The sequence below is a fragment of the Anolis carolinensis genome, chromosome 4 (genome assembly GCF_035594765.1).
Source record: "Anolis carolinensis isolate JA03-04 chromosome 4, rAnoCar3.1.pri, whole genome shotgun sequence".
NCBI classification, from domain to species: Eukaryota; Metazoa; Chordata; class Lepidosauria; order Squamata; family Dactyloidae; genus Anolis; species Anolis carolinensis.
In genome coordinates this window covers 126,505,914-126,530,256 of record NC_085844.1, presented here as the reverse complement: position 1 = coordinate 126,530,256, position 24,343 = coordinate 126,505,914, and the positions used below count along the sequence as shown (strand labels likewise).

The following is a 24,343-nucleotide window of genomic DNA, read 5'->3' as shown; positions in this document are numbered from 1 at the left end:
GAAAAAAGGTCGAACATTGTGAAAGCCACCCACTGCATCACCCTCCTCCCACCAGACTCAAATCAAGGAAGGGCTTCATGAGAACTACCACTCCTCTTGATGTTCCTCCAGCAACAGCAAGGGTGTCCCTCTGGGCAGCTGAACCTGGCAATTCTAACTGGATGGCCCCCCACGAGGGTCTTCCTCCAGGGGCAAACCAAGAATGGGCAACTTGGAAGTCCCTGAACAGACTCAGAAGTGGAGTGGGCAGATCAAAAGACAACCTGGCAAGGTGGCACTACCTGGAGGAATCCTCCACCTTGTGTGACTGTGGAGCAGAACAAACAACTCAGCATATGTATGCTTGCCCACAATGCCCTGCCTCATGTACGGAGGAGGAGTTGTTTAAAGCTACAGACAATGCGGTTGCTGTTGCCCGCTTTTGGTCCAAAACTATTTAGTTGCTTGTGATTTCCTTTTTTTTTAATTTCCATTATTTGAAATGTATTTGTTGTACAATGCTTTTGACACGAAATAAATAAATAAAGCAATTTTACAGTGTATTTCCATGCTTTTAATTATATCCTTTTGTACCATCTCAACATGGCCTGTTTATGTTTCCCAATGTTGTGTGTGCACACTTCTTTCTATATGTGTGTAAGATGTATATAACTATTGAATTGTCTTATGGTTTGTAGACTGTAATAAAGGCATTGTTGACTGATTGATATTTAAGAACTTGATGGCACCACAGCTCTCCAACTGATTGGCAATGGAATAGCTCCTCCACCTAGGCAAGTTAGGAAAATAGGATATTCTAAGCTAATGGTGGTGAACCTATGGCATGCGTGTCAGAAGAGGCACACAGCGCCCTCTCTCCTGGCAGACGCACTGCAAAATATATCTGACAAACAAAAATGAACATCAGTAAACTTTATTATACAGAACAGACTTTTAAGCTATTGCATTAATTTGGATTAAAATCAGAAGGACAATATCCTTGGAACACTGTTCATAACAGGAAAACCAATTACACAATAAACTTTTCATCCAGTAGTGATGTTGACTTGTCCCACGTTATTATACACATTACATATAATAAAAAAAATATTTCCATCAATTTAAGCAATTCTCAATGAAATAAACATTTCTATAAACATTTTATGTTCAATTCAAAAATGTAACAAATGCTACTTTGTACTTTTATAAAGTTATAAAACAAGTATGATTACCAAACAGACACAAGGATCATCTGAAAAATTTGTTCTATCAATGGCGAGATCAACTTCCATCTAAGCATTTTATCAGGAATGTCTCCTGTCTCTTGCACAAACCCCGCTAACAATAATGTGAATGGTGCAACAACAGAAAGGGAAGTTCACATCCACTAGTCTCTTTTACTTTTAAAGATGACTGCTCATAAGAACTTATGGCCAAGTCTGTTAACTGGCAAAAGAGAATTGGAATGAGGGTGTCATGGGTAGGATTGCACCCTTAGTTGTATGAAATCAATCATGGAATTCTTAAAAGCAGCACTGAAGGAAACATCAATGTATGGCATGTTTATCAAAATGTAGTTGTTCCATATGTTAATAGAGGTGGCTCAAGACTTGGGCTTTAAAACAACAGGTGCATCTTTGGAGGATGCAATGATAGCTACAAACTTTGAGAAGCTCTCGGGTAACCAGTAAACTACCATGGCATTATGATAAATGTGCTTTTTCTTCACTACTTTGCTTTGCCCAGTCTCATTTTTCTCACAGGAAAGGAAAAAAAACTCTTATGCAAGTTTTAAAAATCTGTGAATAATTTAAGCAATATATGGAACACGTAGTTCTGAATTACGTGTCATCAATATATGAACCATCTAGGCATACAAAATAACATGTCAGATATGAAGGTACTGAGGTGTGGCTTTTGGCAAGGCAGCTGGAAAAAAGTATTCCACATAAAACAAGATCCTTTAAATAACGTCTCTTTGGAAAGGGCCACATAAGAACTAATGAGAGACACTGAAGGAACTTGGGTCAGAGGCTGCTCCCCGGCCTTTCTCCCTCCCCCATGAATGCTCTGGAGGAATCTTCAAGGGACCTCAGCTGCTTTGTCCGTGTGCTCTTGATGCTTGGCATCCAACGGGGACTATGTGCTGCCCTCTTTGGGAGACGATGACAGCGGAGGCTGCTGGAGCGGCTGTGTGCCAGTAGCTGTCTTGATCGAGTTCAGGGTTTTGCTAAACCAAGAGTTTTTGGCAGCTTGGATTTCACTCATAAGGGCACCTCTCTGGTGTTCTAGTTCCTGATAAAGGAGATGGAACAATAAAACAGATGAGAGAACTATTCAGAAGAGTAGAGATTACTGTAATTTTGATGAACTTATTACATTATCTAGCTACATCAGATTTAGAAATAAATGCTCACATTTACTCATCATTTCTAACTATTTGTGTATGGCAAAAATGTGCCATATACACAGCACTATGCATATACCCAGAAAGAACTTGATGTGCAAACATAAATTCAGTTTTGTTAAAGAAAATACCTTTCCCCAGATGTAACTTTTTTTTGGGGAAGGAAGCTGATGTCAGGGCAAAACAAATCTTTATTGAAAAATTGTATACGGATCATGTATTAGCATGACACATAATCAAACAGCTGTCCTAACACAGGTTACTGCCATGAAAAATCCTACCTTAAATGTAAGAATGGGTCAATCCACACTTTACACATTCATCCAAGTACTGCAAATAGTAGCCAAGAGGATAGTAGTGTTTGAATAGTGGGTAATAACAACAGAGGACCTTCATGCATCTAGTGCAGTGGTTCTCAACCTGTGGGTCTCCAGGTGTTTTGGCCTACAACTCCCAGAAATCCCAGCCAGTTTACCAGCTATTTTGATTTCTGGGAGTTAAAGACCAAAACATCTGGGGACCTACAGGTTGAAAACCACTGATCTAGTGGTTCGTTGAACAAGGTATGGTGAGCTCATGAAAAGGGAAGTATGTTGAACTCATGAAAAGGGAAGTATGCTGAGCTTGTGAAAAATCAAAATGGCTGCAATATAAGCTTTGAGAGCAAGGTAAGAAATTGTAGCACTACTACTGTAACACATGTGAGAGGAGAAATGCTCCTAGAAGTTGCAAAATGTTTAGGTTCAGGCCATTTCCCCTAACAAGACTTTGTTCCAGCTAAGACCACACACATGACCCCTATGTGCATGGCAAGGAAGGGTGCAATCTTTATGTTGTTAACTTCAACATGGTTATATCCAGATGTAAAAATCAACCTGCCTTCTCAGCAGATGATCATGCTTTACTGTATCTCCATCAGGATCAATAACAAAGGATTCCCCCAGACAGGAAGCAGTCTGGCTTTGAAGCTGCAAGGCTATTTAATACTAATCAAGCTGACCAATTGCAACATTCGCACTTGTCTCAGGCAGACAAGAGTTCTTTCTCCCACCCTGAACATTCCAGAGATATATAAACCCCACTTGCCTACTTTCCAAAAGACCCCACAACCTCTGAGGATGCCTGCCATAGATGTGGGCGAAATGTTGGGAGGGAATGCTTCTGAAACATGGCCATACAGCCCGGAAAACTCACAGCAACCCAGATCTTACTGGTGTTGCAGGATATGGAGTAAACTGTCCTAAAGAATTCAGTGCTAAGCTAGATCTCCTCTGTACTGGGGATGTGGATGAATAAAGGGGAGAATCAGTCTGTCCGGATGAGGGAAGTCATTGAATGTCAGACCAAGACTTCATCCTAATAAAGTCAATATGATTGTTGGCACTGATGTTCATGTTGTAGTTGTATCTGACAGAGTTGGATTGGCCAGTCTTATTCACACACACAGGCCTGGGTTTACCAACAGGACTCAAGAGACAATTTTTGACTCCCTTCCCCACCAATACTTTGCTTCTTCACAAGCCTGGATATAGGAAACATATTATACAAATGTTGCTGATGCTCACCCTGGCACATAAAACAGTCACCAAACTTCACAATCTTTCCACCGTAAGAAAATGCAGTATTTAAAAATTGACTGAGAGCATTCCATTTAAAAAGGGTAAGAATGGAAAAATGACAGACCAAGTAAAATTAAGCACAAGTTGATGAAAATAAGAAAAATAAAGAAAAAGAATAATAAAAAACACAAACAGAGTGAAGCAGTACAAGGCAAAGCAGTTCTTTATGGAGAACATTCCTAAGTTGTTAATGTTTTATCTGACTTGTGCTGTCGTGTCTGGGCATGGCCCCATGTAAGCCGCCCCGAGTCCCTCCGGGGAGATGGGGCGGGATATAAGAATAAAATTATTATTATTATTATTATTACAAGTTGCTGCTCACCCAGTGAATGAAAAATAATATAGTAGTAACTTTTGCTACTGCCAAAGCATTTGCAATTGTCTCTGCACAGGCACAATTATTCTTTGCTATACCAAAGGATGTAATGGTAAACTATAGTTAGCAATGTAACAATATACTTATACAGTCAAATTACCTGTATTTTGCATTTGGCTTCTACAAGTTGTAGTTTGGTCTGTGCCAGGTCCAGCTCCATTTCTCTTAGCTGCTTTTTAAGGGCATCCTTCTCATCATCTGTGACAGTTTCTGTGTTTTCTCTAGGCTCTGTTGGTCCTCTCAAGGGGTCCCCTTTACTGAAGATTTCACTGCAGTGTTTGCAAGCCATCACCTTCCCCTAAAACAGCAAGACATAAAACAGCAATAACCAGTTAATATTGTTGTTGTATTTACAGTAGAGTCTTGCTTATCCAACATAAACGGGCTGGCAGAATGTTGGATAAGCGAAAATGTTGGATAATAAGGAGGGATTAAGGAAAAGCCTATTAAACATCAAATTACATCATATGATTTTACAAATTAAGCATGAAAACATGTTTTACAACAAATCGACAGAAAAAGCAGTTCAATACACAGTAATGTTATGTAGCAATTACTGTATTTATGAATGTAGTACGAAAACATCACAATGTATTGAAAACATTGACTACAAAACCATTGGCTACTAAAAGGCAGACTGCGTTGGATAATCCAGAACGCTGGATAAGCGAAGGTTGGATAAGAGAGACTCTACTGTATTTATATCCCTCTTTTATCTCTCATTCAAGTTGCAAAGTGGCTCACAACATTAAAAAGAAGAACAATGCAACGTAAAATCCACAAACAAACAAATATTAAATGCCATGAATGGCAATAGTTTTTTTTTTAAAAAAAGTAAAGCTGTTTGCTTGGAGGTAAAATAAATGTTATACAGAAAATGACATCACATTGCTCTGTGCAGCTCTTTTTGGTCAAACTGATGCAATACTGTAGCAATACCTAGCACAAAATACGAAATATCATGATGTAATATTTTAATTAATGGGCCAATTACTAAAAAAAAAAAGCCAGGAATATGTAACAGAAGCTTGCTATAAGCCAATGGAACCCACAAACACTATTCTAGAAATAGGGAGGACAACCAACAGCAGATAGTTCCAGGAGACAGCATTATTCCAGGGAATTGCATATAGACTTTTTTCTTTTAAGAATCTTTCCTTTCAAATCATGGTTTCTGCAGAGGTATCTACAAGTAAAACCTGCAGAGACTGTTAAAAGAGTGCCTAAGAAAAATGAGAGTGCCAGTAAATTTGGTCAAATTGCATAACACGATTTTTGTTTCTATGTTATAAATGCCATTTCCTGATTGGTTCTATCATAAAACCATGGAAAGTTTACTAAACCGCAAAAACTTTGTTTTTGCAGGACATCCTGCAGCACATTTTGCTTTTCAATGAGTATCTCACAGAGTTTCAACCAATTCAACATAGTATGCGGCAGTCACAAAAACAAAGTTTCTTGAGTGTAACAACTACTTGCAAAGGAAGTACCGCACAAGTAAACAGGAAATAACACTTTAAACCAGAAACAGAAAAATGTTCAAATTTTGTTACATAGTGTAATTTAAGTGAACAGAAAGCTATTAAGAATGGTCATCAGATTAAACAACTTTTTCCTGATACTTGTAACAGAAAGTGCACAAAAAGTGAAAAGAAATTACACAAAAATATTCCACCTCTCAAAACACACAGAAGGCTTTTATTGTTAATGGTGTAATGTACAATATTGAAAAGTTAGCCACAACCTTTTTTAGAACATCTCCTAATAGGTGATGCTCCAGTTTTTTTAAAGGCAGGCCAGACATTCAAGTTTAGAACACCAAAACTTTTAACTATCAAGCAAGATAATAAAACCAGGCATATCTGTGGGTCTCTCTTAAACTGGGGATACTTAAAATGGAGGTCCCGACTCCAAATGGGGTCCCCTCAGCTCAGTGGTGGGATCATGAAAAAGTTGGCAACAGTAAAAGATTTCTGATAAAAAGTGTAAACAAGCCCTGTGATAGTGTACTAGGACTTTGGAAAGTTGCCCTTTGAAGAAGACAATTAAAACAATTAAAAGAGAAAGAAAGATTAACTGTATTTACTCTAAATTTGAAGGTTCTAATCAACACTGTGTTATATGAAGGCAACAACACCTGAAAAAGCATATCTCAGATTACAAACTGGTCAAGGATATTTCCACAGAATCAACATGTAAATATGATGTTACAAATCTTTTCAAAATAACTGATTTTTTTCTCTCTGTTAAAAATGATGCCTAAAGAATCAGTTGAAGGAGAATGCCAACATGCAGATCTAAAACTAATGTACAAACATAAAACAATATACAACTACTCTGAGATAGAAACAAGTTTCGGAAAAGTCTACTCTCACCTTTACAACCTCAAGTTCTTCTTTATTGGCTGCCTGTTGTTTTTCCAGCCTGTTACTCAGTTGGGTGCAAATCTAGGAGAAGACACAGCGTTGCAATATTATTCACTTTATAAAGAAAACAGAAATTATTTTGAGGAGGCAAAACATTTAATCTTCTTACAGCCGAGAGTTACTCTCTCACAGGTAGGTTACTGAGCATTTGCAAAGCTAATTATCAAGATTTAAAAATATTGAGAACTGTCCAACCAATGGTGTGAAGGATATGTTGGGCAATTTATAACTGGATAATAACTTGTAGATATCAGACATATAAGCAAGGGGGCCATGGTGGCGCAATGGGTTAAACCACTGAGCTGCAGAACTTGCTGACTGAAAGGTCTGCAGTGCAAATCTGGGGACTGGGGTGAGCTCCCATCTTTAGCCCATGCTTCTGCCAACCTAGCAGTTTAAAAATATGTAAATGCAAGTAGATCAATAGGTACCGCTTTGGTGGGAAGGTAACGGTGTTCCATGCAGTCATGCCAACTACATGACCTTGGAGGTGTCTACGGCCAACGCCGGCTCTTTGGCTTAGAAATGGAGATGAGCACCACCACCCCAGAGTCAGACTCGACTACACTCAATGTCAAGGGGAAACCTTTACCTTTACTATCAGACATACATAAAGAGAAAACATGCCCATTGCAGGACTCTGCTGGAAAGCAGCCAAGCACTTAGGGTTGACTTCAGATATCAGTGGATTATACTTGGAGAAAAACATGCCCATTTTATTCTTCTTCTACACATACTGAATACATACTTCTAGACATACTGAAAGGAGAGTTAAAACAATAAAACCCCGAACCCAAAACATTACTTGTTTATATTCCGCAATAATAGCAGTTGTCTTCTTTATTTCAGATTCTGCCTTCTCCAGTCTTTTTCTGAAGATCTCTTTCAACTGGAAAGAAAGAGAAAACAGATTAAAAGTCAACTGAGGAACAGTCTAGTAAAATTATCATAATTGGCTTGTCGCCGGAGCAGTCGTCCCTCTAATTTTGAAGCAATGAGACAATCCACAACCTACCCTAACAATCATTTCCAACACACCCACATGAAATACTCAAGATTAACCATACTTTAGTGTGAACTGCAGGAAGCATCCAAAGTCAGCTTTGTGCTTGTGCATGTTAGTCTCCTTTCTCTTCTGGGAACCCTTTCCTTTGACAGTTAACTATACTTTTTAATGGCATCTGGAATGGCAGACTTATAAATACTATGAATATTTTCAAACAAGCCCAGGGTTTTAGGGCTAGTTTGTGGAAATTAACCATTTTCATTTCTGAAGGTGTAGGGTGTTGTGGTTAGCTAAAGCAGTTGTAAAAATGTCTGAAATCCTATTCTCAATCATATAGGAGGGCAAAAAGAATAATTCAGGTTTCAGTATGGCATTTAAACGTGACCACTGCCCTTTATGCCATTTTTGCCATTTTAAGGTAATTCTTGCTCTAATTAGTGGTTAATAAAGGCTTGCTTGGAAATGCAAACACCAGCATGCATCTTAACTGAATTCAAACAATTAACATCACTCTAATCTGACCTTTAGACACCTTTCATGCTTTAATTCATGGTAGAGCTATATGGTCTGCAATAAGGGTATGCACTGTGGTGTTTTTCAAAACGGGATTTGAGAAATTCAACTGATTCGGCAACCAAATGTCTGAAAACAGGGAGGGTGACGGGGATCAAATTAACTCAGCCGAAATGGACCACGTGGCGGCCGGTAACGGCTGCTTTTGGTTGCTTTCAGCTACGCTGTGGCAGCAGCCACATGCAGGAAGGTTTTCCCCCTTAGCCTTGCTTAAGCCAATGTGAGCAAGAAAGCGGATCATGTATCTTTTTGCAAAGCTGGTCTGTATATACCAGGGCGAGCTCCTCTGTTTTCTTGTGGCGTCCTAGCTTCTGAGAGGGAGATTGTGTTCTAGCTCGCTCTGTGTTCTATCTCAGTGCCGTTGCTGCTTAGGATCGCTTACTTTTGGACTCAATTCTAATCTTTTCATGTGTCAATTTAATTAATTTTTATTCATTTAATATCTTTCAGCCCTTCTTTTTATTATTTTGCTAGAGAAGTGAGAGTGGGCATGCATTGGGGGGCTTCGAAAGGGCATTTGGGGGGTGTTCGTTTAATTTTTTTTACCTTTGTGTGTGTGTGGGGGGGGGGGGTGTTAGTGAAGGGAGGGAGGGGATAGCTTGATTCCCTTGAATCCCCATGGGGAGAATTCAGTCCATCCCCAGCCCTATCTATCTTCTTGCTTGTATACTCTGTCTTGCACCTTCCTTCCTATAAGGGGTTGTAGTAGTGCAATGGGTTAAACCCTTGTGCTGCTTAACTACTGATCCAAAGGTTGGCGGTTCAAATCCACGGGATGGGGCGAGCTCTCACTAACCCTACCTCCTGCCAAACTAGCAGTTCAAAAACATGCTAGGTACTGCTTTGGCAGGAAAAGGCAAAAGATGCTCCAAGCAGTTATGCCAGCCACAGGGCCAGGAGGTGACAATGTAGGTTCCTCGGCTTGGAAATGGAGAAGAGCACTTCCCCTGAGCCAGAGATGAGCACTGCCTCCAGAGCCAGAAATGAAAGGAGAAGCCTTTGCCTTTGTCTGTGTATGTGTGTCTCATTGTATTGTAACAAGGCATTGAATGTCTGCCTGTGTTTGTTTATATACTGTATTCCGCTCTGAGTGCCCTTGGAGAGAAGGATGGAATATAAATAAAGTATTATTATTATTCCTCTCGAAAAAATATTTATAAAAACGTATTACAAAAAAGCCCTTTCTTCTTGTTCACCTCTTTAACCGACTCATTTATTCCCCTCCCCTCCTCTGCCCTACCTTCTGGCTTGTGGTACTCTTGCCCCAGTTCACGTGGCTTATATGTGTGTGTTCCTTCTCTCACACAAGAAGCCTGACCCTATCCTGCTCACAAACATAAAAAAGCAATAACTAAAAATATATAATAATACTACACTTTGAAAATTTCCTATGTTCCCTAATCATATCTCATCTTCTAGTGGCTGTGTTTTACTTCAATAGGTAATTTCTTCTAACCAATTCATTTTTTCTTGTTTCACAAAATGTATTATTAAAGACCAATCTTTTTTTCCTGTATTTCTTGGGTAATTGCCTGTGTTAGTATGTCCATTCTCATTATATATATCATTTTTAGAGTCCATTGTTCTGTGGTTGGTAAATGTTTTAATTTCCATTTTTGGGCATGTTATTCTGGCCACTGTTGTTAAATAACTGAGAAATTTATCCTCGTTTTTCTCTATTTCGAAGTCTATAATTCTCAGGTTTAAATTGAAAATGAATATTTATTTATTTTTGGATTTTCTTGTATATTTCCTTCCAGTATTTATTATTATTATTATTATTATTTGCTTTCTTACATGATTACTGTGCTGGAACTGTATGAGTTCCAGTTTCCCTTTGTTTGGCTTCCTTGCCCATAGTTTTAGAGTACAGTAGAGACTCACTTATCCAAGCCTCTGGATTATCCAAGCCATTTTTGTAGTCAATGTTTTCAATATATTGTGATATTTTGGTGCTAAATTCATAAATACAGTAATTGCAACATAACATTGCTGCGTATTGAACTACTTTTTCTGTCAAATTTGTTGTATAACGTGATGTTTTGGTGCTTAATTTGTAAAATCATAACCTAATTTGATGTTTAATAGGCTTTTCCTGAACCCCTCCTTATTATCCAAGATATTCGCTTATCCAGGCTTCATCCGGCCCGTTTAGCTTGGATAAGTGAGACTCTACTGTAGTTACTTTTATGTTAGTTTATAACGGTGGAGTGTAGGAAAACCCTTCCTGTTTTGTAGGACCGGGCTGTAGCACAGCTGGTTAGTAGCCAGCAGCAATAAATCACCACTGACCAAGAGGTTGTTGGCTCGAAGCCCGGGTCGGGGTTAAGCTCCCGACCGTTAATATTATTTATTTATTACAATATTTATATCCCGCCCTTCTCACCCAACAGGGGACTCAGGGCAGCTTACAATAAAACAGACATATAAAAACAGTACAATACACTATAAATCAGTTAAAAAATTAACTTACATATAACATTCATAAAATGCATTTATAAAATAGAGATAATAGCCTAGCTTGCTGCCCACCTAAGCAGCTCGAAAACAGCTGTGTCTGTAAGTAGAGAATTCTAGGTACCGTTTAATGCGGGGAAGCTAATTTAATTAGTGACACCATAAAACTGCCAACGACATGCGAAGAACATGAGGAAGTACTACCATCAAAAAGGACTCGGCGTCACAGTGGATGATGAAGTGGCAGCTCCCCCTGTGGCCGGAATCGAGCAGATCCTCATGAAGCCGGAAACTGGAGAATGTTAAATGGCCTCTACTGTCTGTATGTATGTGTGTTATCTCTGATAGTGGCATTGAATGTTGTTCTGTTCTGTCCTGTCTGTCCAAACGGCATTGAGTGTTTGCCGTGTACTGTGTACTGTATACTGTGTAATGTGTACTGTGATGCGCCCTGAGTCCCCTTGGGGAGATAGGGTAGAATATAATGTGTTGTTGTTGTTGTTGTTGTTGTTTTGTATCAGCCATTTTGTTTGCCCTTTTATCTGAGGAAAAGGGAGCCATTTTGTGTCAGTTTGTTGATGTAAAAGGAGTTGTTATAGATCACAGACTACCAGGGAATTCTAGAGGCAGGACGTGTCTTCAGTTGGTCCCAGAGTTCCAGGCTTTGACAAGCCATCTTAAGTCACTACTACTTTAACCAGTTACTTTACAACCAGCTTGTCTAACCAGTACAGTAGAGTCTCACTTATCCAAGCTAAACGGGCCGGCAGATGGCGTAGTGGACTAAGTGACTTGAAGGTTGGGTTGCTGACCTGAAAGCTGCCAGGTTCAAATCCCACCCGGGGAGAGTGCGGATGAGCTCCCTTTTTCAGCTCCAGCTCCATGCGGGGACATGAGAGAAGCCTCCCACAAGGATGGTAAAAACATCAAAACATCCGGGCGTCCCCTGGGCAACGTCCTTGCAGACGGCCAATTCTCTCACTCCAGAAGCAACAAGTTGCTCCTGACACGAAAAAACAAACAAACAAACAAAAAAAACGGGCTGGCAGAAGCTTGGATAAGCGAATATCTTGGATAATAAGGAGGGATTAAGGAAAAACCTATTAAACATCAAATTAGGTTATGATTTTACAAATTAAGCACCAAAACATCATGTTTTGCAACAAATGTGACAGAAAAAGCAGTTCAATACGCAGTAATGTTATGTTGTAATTACTGTATTTATGAATTTAGCACCAAAATATCACGATATATTGAAAACATTGACTACAAAAATGGCTTGGATAATCCAGAAACTTGGATAAGTGAGGCTTGGATGAGTGAGACTCTACTGTACTTCAACCAGCTACTTACGATCAGTTACTTAACAACCAGTTTACCTTTTACAACAGTAACTTATAAGCAGTTTTATCATCAACCAGTTTTATAGTCAATAGTAGCTTTCATCAACCAACAGTTAAACAGCAATTGGTTAACACCTTGGACATGGGTGCCTTAGAAGCCCCTATATCGGAGTCTGAGAACAAGGAAAACTGTCATCTATTCTCCGCAGAATCATCCATGTCTGGCAGCTTCAGAATCATTAAGTTTTCTTTCAAGTTCGAAATATGACCTTTGTTGTGGGGAAACCAAGTTAGTGCCTGGGTGGAGTTAAACCCAAGTCCTGTTAATAAATCATTATCATTTCCCTAAAAGCAACAGCATGAACATTAATTCTATGGGGTTTTTTATTCTAAAAGAAGGCATCCAGCATCCCCCAAGCTGACAGAAAGTTTAGACACGTTGACACCAAGGATACCTTAACAGCAGCTTGGGTGCGACAGCACAACCACCACATATGGTAAAATGTCCCGGTACTGACTTCACACTTCCAACATTTGTCTGCAGTATTTTGATAATATTTTGAAAGTTTTTGAGTTGTTAAATACCATTGGTACATCATCTTGTACTAATTTTCCTTCAAGTCATATGTGTGGATCTTTATGACAGTTGGCAGGACTGATGCCCTGCTGCTGCTCCTATACTGCTGCTGTGGAGAAATTTCAGGGGATCCCTTTTTGGGTTTTTCTTTTCATAAAATTTTATTTCTAGAAACTTTAAGAATTTCCTAAAAATCAGTGGCTGACACAAACATTCTGAAACTTGGTAGGCTTATAATGGTTAATGTGTCCATTTTTGTCCTGATAGCCCTAAAAATGACAGAAAAGGGAATCTTGGAAGTTCCTTCTTTCCACCAATGGGCTGGATCTTCCCGAAGCAAAAAAGGATCTTCTGACCGCCGGATCGAAAAACAGCTCCCAAATTTGGGCAGCTCCCAAAAAAAAAAAAATGGGGGCAGCTGAAAATTGGACACTGAAAACAGCACAGCCCTAGTCTGCAACTTACCATGGTTTGTTGTGTGTTTTCTGGGATGTATGGACATATTCCAGGAGCATTCTCTCCTGACATTTCACCCACATCTATGGCAGGCATTCTCAGAGGTTGTGAGGTATATTGGAAAAATCTAAGCAAGGAAGGTTTATATATCTGTGGAAGGTCCAGGGTGGGAGAAGGAACTCTTGTCTGTTGGAGGCCAGTGTGAATGTTTTAATTAAAACCATGAAAATGATCAAAATCAGGCCACCAGTATTTTAAAAAAACCTCTAAAATCAGAACAGTAAATAAGAAACAACACTCTGAAAACAGGGGAAATCCAGACATGAATCAATCAGGGGCAGCTAACACTTCTGAACAAAAGATTCCTCCAGGCAGGAAGAAGCCAGGACATGGATCTGGCAAGGCCATTGATGCTAATCAAGGTGATTAATTAAAACATTCACACTGGCCTCCAAGAGATAAGAGTTCCTTCTCCCACCCTAGACCGAAACGGACGAAATGTCAGGAGAGAATGCTTCTGGAACATGACCATACAGGCTGGAAAACACACAAGAACTCTGTGATTCCGGCCATGAAAGCCTTTGACAACACATTACCATGGTTTGCTTGATCTTCAGCCAATATTCTGTACCTCGTGCTTTTGGATATCCACCCCTCATGGATCAATGTAGCTAATAATACCTGGGCTGTTTCTTCTTCCTGTTTTTGCTTCTCCTCTTCAGTTTCTACAAGTTTCTGTTTGGTCAAAAGCAGCTCCTTGTTCAAAACATCTGCTTTGTCTTCAGCCTGAAAAAGTCACATACACACAAGTAGCAATAATGCAATTTATCTCACAGGGAACCTTACTGGAATTGAACTGGGTGTTTGTCAATTGATCAGTTTGAGCAATCCAGGAAAGAAAACAAAGTGTGTATGAATGAAACAGAACGCTGGAGGGTGCTGGTGGCTGAGAAGGAGAGAGTAATAAATGAGCTTGGAAGGTGGGAGGAATTATAAATTTATGTAAGAGTATGTGTGAATCATAGGAGACAGTCAACTTAAAATAAAAACTATGTGGACACATTTTGAGACATTGTTATTATTGCATATTTTTAATCAATGTTCATTCAACCACACCTGATTTATTACTCAAGCCGTGATGAGCTGTAACAAATCTGAAAGCAGGAAACACTTGTTTTACAGTTACAAGGGGTCTCCAAAATATAAAGGAGTTTGCTAACAGAATAGGTGAAATTCAGAACTTTGGAAGCCTGTAAAAGAGGTAAGAGCCCAAAGGCGTTTGATCTTAAATCTTCTTAAACAAGTGAGTGTGCAAGTACCAGGGGAAACACAACATTCCCAACAATGATATTGTATGACCAATAAAGAAGTGTGAGATAAGTGAACTGTGCTTTTAAAAAGTCTCTTCTTGCTGCTAGGGAGTGAGCTCAGGTGTGGTGGGTATAACAGTAAGCTCACCTGCAGATTCATTATTATTATTATTATTATTATTATTATTATTATTATTATTATTATTATTATTATTATTATTATTATTTAAAACACAACAAGATAAGTCCACAGCAGACACTGCTGGCTGTTGTATTGGATCACATGTCGGACACTTCCCAAGTGTCTAGGACTGTGTGATGTATCGGCGAGTAATGCGTACAGATCCCAGTAAGGTGGCCTTCTGCTGCTGGCAGATGGTAATTTTGTCAGCGCCGATTGTGTTTAAGTGCAGGCCAAGGTCTTTAGGCACTGCACCCAGGGTGCCGATCACCACTGGGACCACCTTGACTGGCTTGTGCCAGAGTCATTATCATCATCATCATCATCATCATCATCATCATCATCATCATCATCATCATCATCATCATCATCATCATCATCTATATTTATACCCGCCTTTCTCCCCATGCGACTTAAGGTGGCTAATAATCCCACACTAGTCAAGTTTAAAAACGGCAATACAAATGTTAAAAAAGAAGTAGTAACCGTGTGGTAAAAACAGAATTAAAATACAATACATACACTTAAAATGGCATTTAAAGTTCATATTCATGGCAATGTATATTTGTGTCTCTGTGCATATAGTTGATCTCATTCTTGCCACTTTTAAAATAAGTAGTTAAAGCAGCATTTATTGCATTACTCTCTGTAATGTAGACTCTACATAAATATTGAAACAGACTTTCTTTGTAATGAATATCAAAACATTGGCAGGCATTATGTATAGGTATTGATAGTAATGCTATGGCAACACATAAACAGAAGCTGACGTCTGAAGGACTTTATCAGAATATGGAATTTTACTAATATCAAAGTCTACAATACCTAGAAAATTATCTCTGTGACCTACACTACTTAGAACCTTATTTCAGTCCTTATCAGAAGACTGAAAGCAAATTTCCCCCCTTCCTCTTTGTACCATAATATATGCTTATAGCAGCATTCAAACAGAACATTTAATATTCTTTTTTTTAACGTTAGTTTCAAATTTACACCTAAAAGATGAGTATAATAACTATGCTTTGAATTCTATTTCCTAGCTGCAAACATGACACTGGTTTCTCTCATTTCTTATCAGGTCTGGCTACGGATGAAAACTTTCTCACCTGGTCCAAGTCATTTCGTAGAGCAATTTTGCTTGTTACGAGTTCATGGGCAAGGTCATCATTCTCTTGCTCAAGTCTCATGCTGGCTTCCTGAAGCCTGCGGTTTTCTCGCTGGAGAAAAAGAGGAAGAAACAAAACAGAAACTTAACTTTTATCTATAATGTCCAACCCAGAGAACAAGCTATTTGAATAAGTAGAACACAGGTGTAGAAAGCACTAATTCTTCAGAAGTGAAGCATGAGAGGCTGTTCTCTAGCCATATCCTTACAGGTGATACCAAGCTATGGTAAAACAGAATACTTTTAAGGTCTTCTAGCCATTATTGCCTGAACATGTTGTCCTGTGTGTGACTATTTCTCTCAACCCTCTTTCTGACTTTGTGAATCCGGAAAATTTTATTTATACCATGAAAAGTTTACAATAATTTCTTGAAATTTAAGAACCAAGCATAGAGAAGGTGTGTATTAAGGATTGAAATTGAGCTGCTCCTTTCCAAAGCTTTCTTATGGGAGTGTTATGTTTCTGTCTTTTTAACACACCTTGTCAGATAATATTTTAAAATTGGTAGACTGCTAGATTAATTTAACTCTTTCCCTTGAAGCAGCAAATTTACCGTATTTGTATTATTCCTATGTTCTAAGTTTGATACAAAGAACTTCACTGTTATGCATCACTATTAAATTGGTTTCAACTCATGACCACCGTTCAAATGAGAGACCTCCAAGAGACATTGTTGTTAACAGCCATGCACAGGCCCTGCAAACTGTAGCTTCCTTGGATGAGTCTAATGTGGTCTTCCTCTTCTGCTACTGCTTTCCACATCAATGAGCATTGTTGTCTTTTTCAATTAGTCATCTCATCTCATGATATGCCCCAAGAACAATAGTTGATTTTTTTCCTGCCAGCTTTCTTCACTGTCCAGCACTCACTTCTGTACGTAGAAGTCAGAAATACAATGGCATGAGTTATCCTCGCTGTAATATTCAAAGATCAACTCCCTTTCTTGTAACTTCTTTCACAATCCTCACAAGCAAGAACAAGGTGTGCACACATGGAATCTGCTGGAGAGCAAGAGAATGTGGAAACATTCTGGCTTTTTGATTTTCTTAAGCCTTGTATGTGAGATTATTTATCAAGTGTTTAAAGGTTTATTTTTTCAGTTTTGTTCAAATGTAAGCCAACTTGAAATCTCGAAGAACTGAAAACTGGGCTAAAGAATGTTTTAAAGAAATGGCAATGTGATAGTCTGTTAAAATACATAAGAAATGCAAAATTAATGGAAATATGTGCAAGGTGTGTGATTTTTCAAGTAACAGCAAAATCCTCCTAATGTTGAGTGGAGTAGAAAGGGTGATGAGGATATTGCTAATTCTACGAATGTGTAGAGAAATTCTAATTACATTTATTCAGTGTTTTAGAATCATAGCCTCAGCAACATATAACTGCAAGGAAGCGAAAAATTTCCCTGCTACCTGCAAAAAATATGTGAGGACAAAACTTCTTTAAGTATTATATCTGTCTCTCCCACCTTAACGGGTTTAAAGCTTTAGAACCTTGATAGAAACTTAGGAGAAGTATACGGTAAGCAAAAATAGACGTGACCTTATTAAAAATCATTGATAACTGGTGAAAATAAGTAAATATTTCAGAACTTCTGCTCATTAGATATACAGTTCCTCTTAGATGAGGAAAGGTAAAGTAAAGGTAAAGTTTTCCCCTGGGGGTTGGTGCTCATCTCCATTTCTAAACCGAAGAGCCGGCGTTGTCCATAGACACCTCCAAGGTCATGTGGCCGGCATGACTGCATGGAGCGCCGTTACCTTCCTGCTGGAGCGGTACCTATTGATCTACTCACATTGGCATGTTTTCGAACTGCTAGGTTGGCAGAAGCTGGAGCTAACAGCGGCCGCTCCCGGGGTTTGAACCTGGGACCTTTCGGTCTCCAGCTCAGTGCTTTTACACACTTTGCCACCGGGGCTCCTATCTTGGATGAGGAACCTCTACTAAATTTGTGTAGAGTAACGTGTTTTGATTTCAGCTACCAAATATACAAGGTATGTAGCAGTTTATTCTAAAACAGAGCATCATGTCATGGGTCTTCCAGCTGTTCTCACAGGACTTCATATGTCTTGTCATGCAAATAATGTAACTAGACCAGGACTGGGAATTCAGAGTCCCTCCAGACCTAGCTGGAATAACTCCCAGAATCTTAAGTAGCATAACTGACAATATGCGATACTGGTCATTATAATCCTATAATCATTTTTTCCAACACTAACTGAAATGTAACTGAAATTGAGATGTTGTTACACATTGCATGAGGAAGCAAATCAGATTCCTTTTTTAAAAGAATAACACTATGTACCACAATTTTTGTTCCTGGGATATAAATGTCATTTCCTAATTGGTTATATCATAAAAACCTGGAAAAGGTTTATTAAACTTCAAAAACTTTGTTTTTGTGGGATATCCTGCAGCACATTTGGCAATGGTTTTGCAAATGAATATCTGATCGTCTCAACCAACTCAACATAGTTTGTGGCAGCCACAAAAATGAAGTTTCTGGAGTATAACAACTACTTTCAAAGTAAATATTGCACAATTAAACAGGAAATAACACTTTCAAACCAGGAACAGATTTCTTTTTCAAATTTTGTTACATGGTGAAAACTCTCCTTGTGCTAGCTTTAAAATAACTGCTATATTTTCAAGTTACATTTTTCCACTGCAAGAATATATTGTAACTATTAGCTGAAATGGCCAGTTGAGACTTTAAAAAAACCAGAAGTTCTTCTGACTTTTTCTTAATGTTACGTTTACAATGCCAGTGAATATGTGGGCTTCCAAATAGACTTGTGCATTTCGGCTGAACCTCGATCCGTTTCTCCTGGCCGAATTCTGGGAGACCCACGAATCCGTTTTAACATGCCTTCCAAAAATGGGCAGGTTGCCGAACAGCCATTTCCGATCCGCAGCGCAAAGATCCGGGAAGATCCGGCCCAATAGGCAAGGCTCACGGGAAAACTCCTTGCAAGCAGCACGCAGCAGCCTCCCAATGCCATGTAATGCCGAATAGGGGAGGAGGACCAGTGATTGGCTGCGACATATTCCCACAATGGATGGAAAACATGACAGCTGAACCCTTACTGTGAAGGCCATCCGGCCAAGCCAAACAAGCTGGATTGGCCAAAGGGAACCCAACACTCCGAATACATTAGTGGAGCATTGCACTGATTTGCATTGAATGTTAGCCAATTTTTATAGTTTATGCTTGGAAGCCGCCCTGAATCCCTCCGTGTGTGTGTGTGTGTGGGGGGGGGGGGGGGGGGGTTGTATGTCATATTCAACTCTTAAACATTTGAAAACATACATAAGAAGCACAATGGAGCAAGAAAGACTAACTGGACTTGCACTCTTGAGTGTCCACTGAAGTTTATCAATGGAGCCTGATTTCTGTCAAAGTGTATTGACACAGTTTTCAAGTGTTTCCAACCGATGTTGTGGTATTCTTTTGTAACTATAAATTACCAATTTCAGTTGAAACTTTGAAACTAAATTAGAAAATTGATTTAATTAAGTCTATATAAAAATATATAGAATGAACTATACTATTTAAATTATTTTGTGTTATGATTCGCTAAAAAAGTTTCAACCGCCTCCTATTTTTTTTCTGGCTACGGCCCTAGTTTCAGGGTATATTTAACTTGCTGATTCCAAAAATAGCACCAGTTTTTTCTTATCAGCTCTAGATTTTGAGTTACAGAGCATATGCTATACATCAGTTTTTATCTGCTTGCCCATAAGAAATCATGCTAACTATATCTTTAAAAAAATAGAGATGATGTGGTCTATCCAATGTAATTTTCTGGAGCCATCCCCACTACGGATAAAAGGATGAATGTACATGGCAAGCATACATCAAGTGGTAGGCATACATTATGCATGGAAACATGGGGTTGGGCTGGATGTCCCATGTGGTCTCTTCCAATTCTATGATTCTATGAGTCTAAGTGCAATAGTAATGACAGTAAAAAGGGGGGGAAAGTCCATAGTTCTGTATTTCCAGCAAAAGGAGAAAATATTACTTCCTTAAACTAAGCTAGCTTGACAACATGTAAGAGGTTTGAATACAGGACTAGCTTAGAGTCAACCCTAAGTCAAAAATGACTTGAAGGTATGTCACAACAGCTGAAAACAAAGAAATAAGGTTATAGCTCTCAATTCTTCTGTATAAGTTAAAGAGGAGGGCTGGGGTGGGGTGGGGAGAGTTCTTAATATTTTGGTACTACTCGTACATGGATATGAACCGTGAGACTAGCTGAGAGATATGTGACTAACAATTCAGTTGAACTCCCCAAAGCTTTAAAGGGTTTTAGTTACCCTGTCTGAACAGTAGTTGGCTTTGCTATGTACTTGCCAAAAGCTTCAGTGTTTGCAAAGCAGTAACATACTTGAGCTTTACAGATGAGTGGGCAAGCAAACAAACAGTGTGCTAGGAACTGCAGTGTCCTCCCCTACTTGAATAAAACTCTGCCACATTGGTTTTTTAAAAATGAACATATCCCATGTATCCCATTTATACCCCACTTCCTCTCTCCACAAAAGAGATTCATGAATACAGCAATTTAGTGAAAGAAAACTCTTCAATCGAATATAGTATTATTATTCTTTTTAACTGATGGACACTATCAAAATGCCTTTACTCCTTAATAAGAACTGACTAGAGTCCAATGCAAACACTGTGGTTTTCTTCCATTTATATGCCTTTAAGAAGAGACCAAAATTAGCCCTCACAATCTCCAGCATTAGCTTTCATTTTTGCTTCACACATTTTCATTTTTAAAATGAAAATCTTTAGCAACACTGCGAATCCCAGAAGGAAAGATTCAGGCATCTAAAATAGTCTCTAGGGAGGTTTCATATTCCATTTAAAAATATCCAACTTGTTAAAACTGTATCACTATGGAGGCACATTTTCATAACCATGTAAGAAAATATTGCAAATAGAGGTTTATTATACTGATCCTGCATTGTAAGTGTACTACTGCACCTCTAAATTGTAGGACTCTGAAAAATCAACACCTATTTTAATCACCTATTCAGGAGGACACTGCATTTCCAAAACAGGAAGGAAAGTATAAACTACAGTGATATACACACAGATAAAACTTACCTCCAGGACAGTCTCTGAGCAACTACTGTTTTCAATCATGGATAAAAGGTTGAGAAGGAGAGAGGTAATCCAGTGAAATTTATGTACCAAATCTAACAATAAGGAGGAGTCAAAGAAAATCCCAATTTGAAAGTGTCCTTGGACGGAGGGTTGGCTTTGACTTATTCCTGCTTTGACTTATTAAAACAAACATTTGTTTGAAAGGAGGAAGCTGGGAGCCAAAAGACAAGTTCCAGCTCAGGAAGGCTGTAACACACTAAACTCCACCTTCAACCATTCTCGTCTTGAACAGCGAAAGAACAAACAGATGGATTTGCCTGGCTGATGCAAATCGATTGTTCCTACCATTGGGTGTAACTCAAGTCCCACACCTTACTAAACATCATTATACATGGTTGCAACAGAGCAATGATTTGGACACTAAGTTGCTTCAGTAAAGAATATTTTTATATTACTGGGAAAATTAGTCAGATGACAGTTGTTTTCAAATCATAAGGATTTAGTCAAAACAAAGTTTGCCTGCAAGACCAACTACTGTGAAACACTAACATTATCAAGCTAGAAAAGCTTAATTTAGCCCATATGTAATCAGGTTCCCACTGTGTTGTCTCCTGCAATGAAAAATTTAAAGCTACAGCCTTCCAAGCTATCATAATTTAGAATCTTTTAAAAATGATGCAGAGTCTCAGGATCATTTTGATACTACAATAAGAAACAGCAAAAGAAGTACAAAATAGAAGTTATTATACTGTCCATAAATTACTTAATAGAAACTAAGGACAAATAGTACCAATAGCATATTAAGTCATCGAAGATGACAAAATAACAATTCATTTTGATCAATCCTACTGCTGAGGACTGAAATATCTCTTTTAGAGTTTGGGTGTCATGAAAGAGCAGGAAATTGTTATGTATCGCTCTATAGCAGTGGTTTCCAACCTGTGGTCCATGGACTACCAGTGATCCCCAAGAACTAAAATATGGTCTACAGTTTCACTGTTACTAGACTGTTGTAACAAGAGTGACTAGACTCACAAAACCCTCTTATAGTGCCAAGGTATTGGGGATGTCGCGGGGGGGGGGGGGGAGAGGCTGACTACCCACGAAAGGCATGACAATAAGCCTCCTGACTGCTGTTTCTCCTCCTCCCTCCCCCTGAGCGGAGACGTTCCATGTGGCACCTGGAGCAGGGGTGCCTTGGTGTCTTCATTTTAGGCCTGTTCCTGGGATTATTTGGGGTGCTAATTCAGGAAATTGCATTGGATAGACCACATTGTCTCTAGATAATTAAATATGGTTTTCTGTGGGCAAGAAGATGGCGACTATGGGATGGCATATGTTCTGTATCAGAAACTAGAACTGATGTGGTCTATCCAATGCAATTTTCTGAATCAGCACCCCAGATAACTAAACCAAATCTAAAGTTGACCAAAAACTGATTCATGTCCCTTTTGGTACTAAGGTTGGAGAGTGGCCCCTGGTCAAAGTGGTCCTTGGTCAAAAAAAAGGTTGAGAACCACTGCTCTACAGGTATACCCCAGTTAACAAAATCTGACAAAGTAGCCTCCGGTGGCACAGTGTGTTAAAGCGCTGAACTGCTGAACTTGCAGACCGTAAGGTCCTAGGTTCAAATCCGGGGAGCGGAGTGAGCGCCCGTTGTTAGCTCCAGCTTCTGCCAACCTAGCAGTTCGAAAACATGTAAATATGAGTAGATCAATAGGTACCGCTCCAGCAGGAAGGTAACAGTGCTCCATGCAGTCATGCCGGCCACATGACCTTGGAGGTGTCTACAGACAACGCCGGCTCTTTGGCTTAGAAAAGGAGATGAGTCCCAACCCCCAGAGTCGGACACGACTGGACTTAATGTCAAGGGAAAATGTTTACCTTTTACCTAGCTTCTTTTAACAAAATCTTTTTTATTTACCATATTTATATCCCGCCTTTCTCTACTCCGAGGCGGTAAAGAAAGACCAACCCAGCCTCTGCTTTGTTTTCTGTTAAACTGGACGTTTTTGGACTTGGGAGGATGGTAAAGGAGTGCTAAAGAGACACAGGCTTGATGTGCCAGGTTCCAGAAATAGCTCTGCGGCAGGCAATGCAAAAAAGTTATCTGTGGATGCATTTTGGAAGAAGACTTCAAGTGGTCTCTAGAACAGGGATGTCAGACTCATTTTCATAAAATATCATGGCGGACTGGACTTGGCCCATGGGTCTCAAATTTCACATATGTGCTCTAGAAGGCTCAATGAGTTTTTGTTTCTTCATGCAAAGTTTATCTGACCTGATAGTTCCATTTCACACATGCATTATGTTAATTTTGGATTAAAAAATCCTAATTATTTCCCATGTTATTTTCAGGCACCAAGTTTTCTGTTAAAGAAATAATGCCCAGGAACACATTTACTTTGTTAACTGACAACAGGCAGTCCCCAAGTTATGAACAAGACAGGTTCTCTAGGTTAGCTCTTAAGTGAAACTTGTTTGAAAATCAGAACAGGTACACTTTAAGTGTAACTCCAGCCATATATATGCACTTTGGATAGCATAAGTAAGTGTTAACACCCATGTGGTGTTTGTTTTGCAGTCTGTGCCCCTGTTCAGAAGATTTCACCCTACTTGCTGTCCCTGTGATAGTTGGAGTTTGAAAAAATGATTTGCTGTCGAAACAAGGATTTGTGAGAAAACTTGAGTCAAGACACCTTTTCCCCATGATAACTCTTTCATGAGTGAATTTCCCTTCCTAGGGGAGTAGATTTCTCTCACTTCCTGTTGTCTCATTCCCATTTGTAACTATGAGTATTTGTAAGTCGGATGTTTGTAACTCAGAGACTGCCTTTATACCCGTATTAGGCTAACTTATATAAAGGTGAAATACAAATAAATATCAATATGGTGATGATGTCCTAAAACCAATGTCAGCAGTTCCTCTTGGGAAGAGGGGGCGTGAATGCTGTACAAATCTTGATCTTATGGCTTCAAGTGACTTAGATTATTTCTATCAGACAGAGTGTACCTCTAGGATTTGCAGTAATTGTCAGTTTTTAAGGTAAGAAGGTTGCCAACTTTTCTTCACCAGCTGGATATTTAAATTACTGTTGGTCCTATGAATCTGTGAACTCCCATGTTGCACAAAAGAGCAAATTTCAAACCCTACTACATGTTGCAGGTAAAAATATTATAAGGCTCTATCTACACTGCTATACAATGCGGATTGAAACTGCATTATATGGTCACTGTAGACTCATATAATGCAATTCAATGCATTGAAACTACATTTAGGCAGGAATTGCATTGGAAGTCCTAACAAGATTTGTATTAGAAAACACTACATTGGAAGAATTGTATTGGAAGACC

General features: G+C 39.0%; 1 protein-coding gene across 7 annotated transcripts in view; it reads right to left on the bottom strand.

The window, feature by feature from the left end:
• Window positions 1-897: 897 nt before the first annotated feature.
• rabgap1l (RAB GTPase activating protein 1 like) overlaps window positions 898-24,343 on the bottom strand; it is a 186,531-nt gene continuing 163,085 nt past the window's right edge. For 6 of the 7 annotated variants that reach the window (XM_062979417.1, XM_008108932.3, XM_008108934.3 and 3 more), the window contains 6 exons: window positions 15,817-15,927; window positions 13,901-14,005; window positions 7,613-7,696; window positions 6,757-6,828; window positions 4,482-4,679; window positions 898-2,274 (listed from right to left, as the gene is read on the bottom strand). In XM_062979417.1, coding sequence (XP_062835487.1) covers window positions 2,119-2,274; window positions 4,482-4,679; window positions 6,757-6,828; window positions 7,613-7,696; window positions 13,901-14,005; window positions 15,817-15,927 — 726 coding nt within the window. In that variant the 3' untranslated portion in view covers window positions 898-2,118. Of the gene's footprint in view, window positions 2,275-4,481; window positions 4,680-6,756; window positions 6,829-7,612; window positions 7,697-13,900; window positions 14,006-15,816; window positions 15,928-20,989; window positions 21,485-24,343 lie in introns of those variants that run through there. The other variant, XM_008108939.3, reaches the window with a different exon arrangement.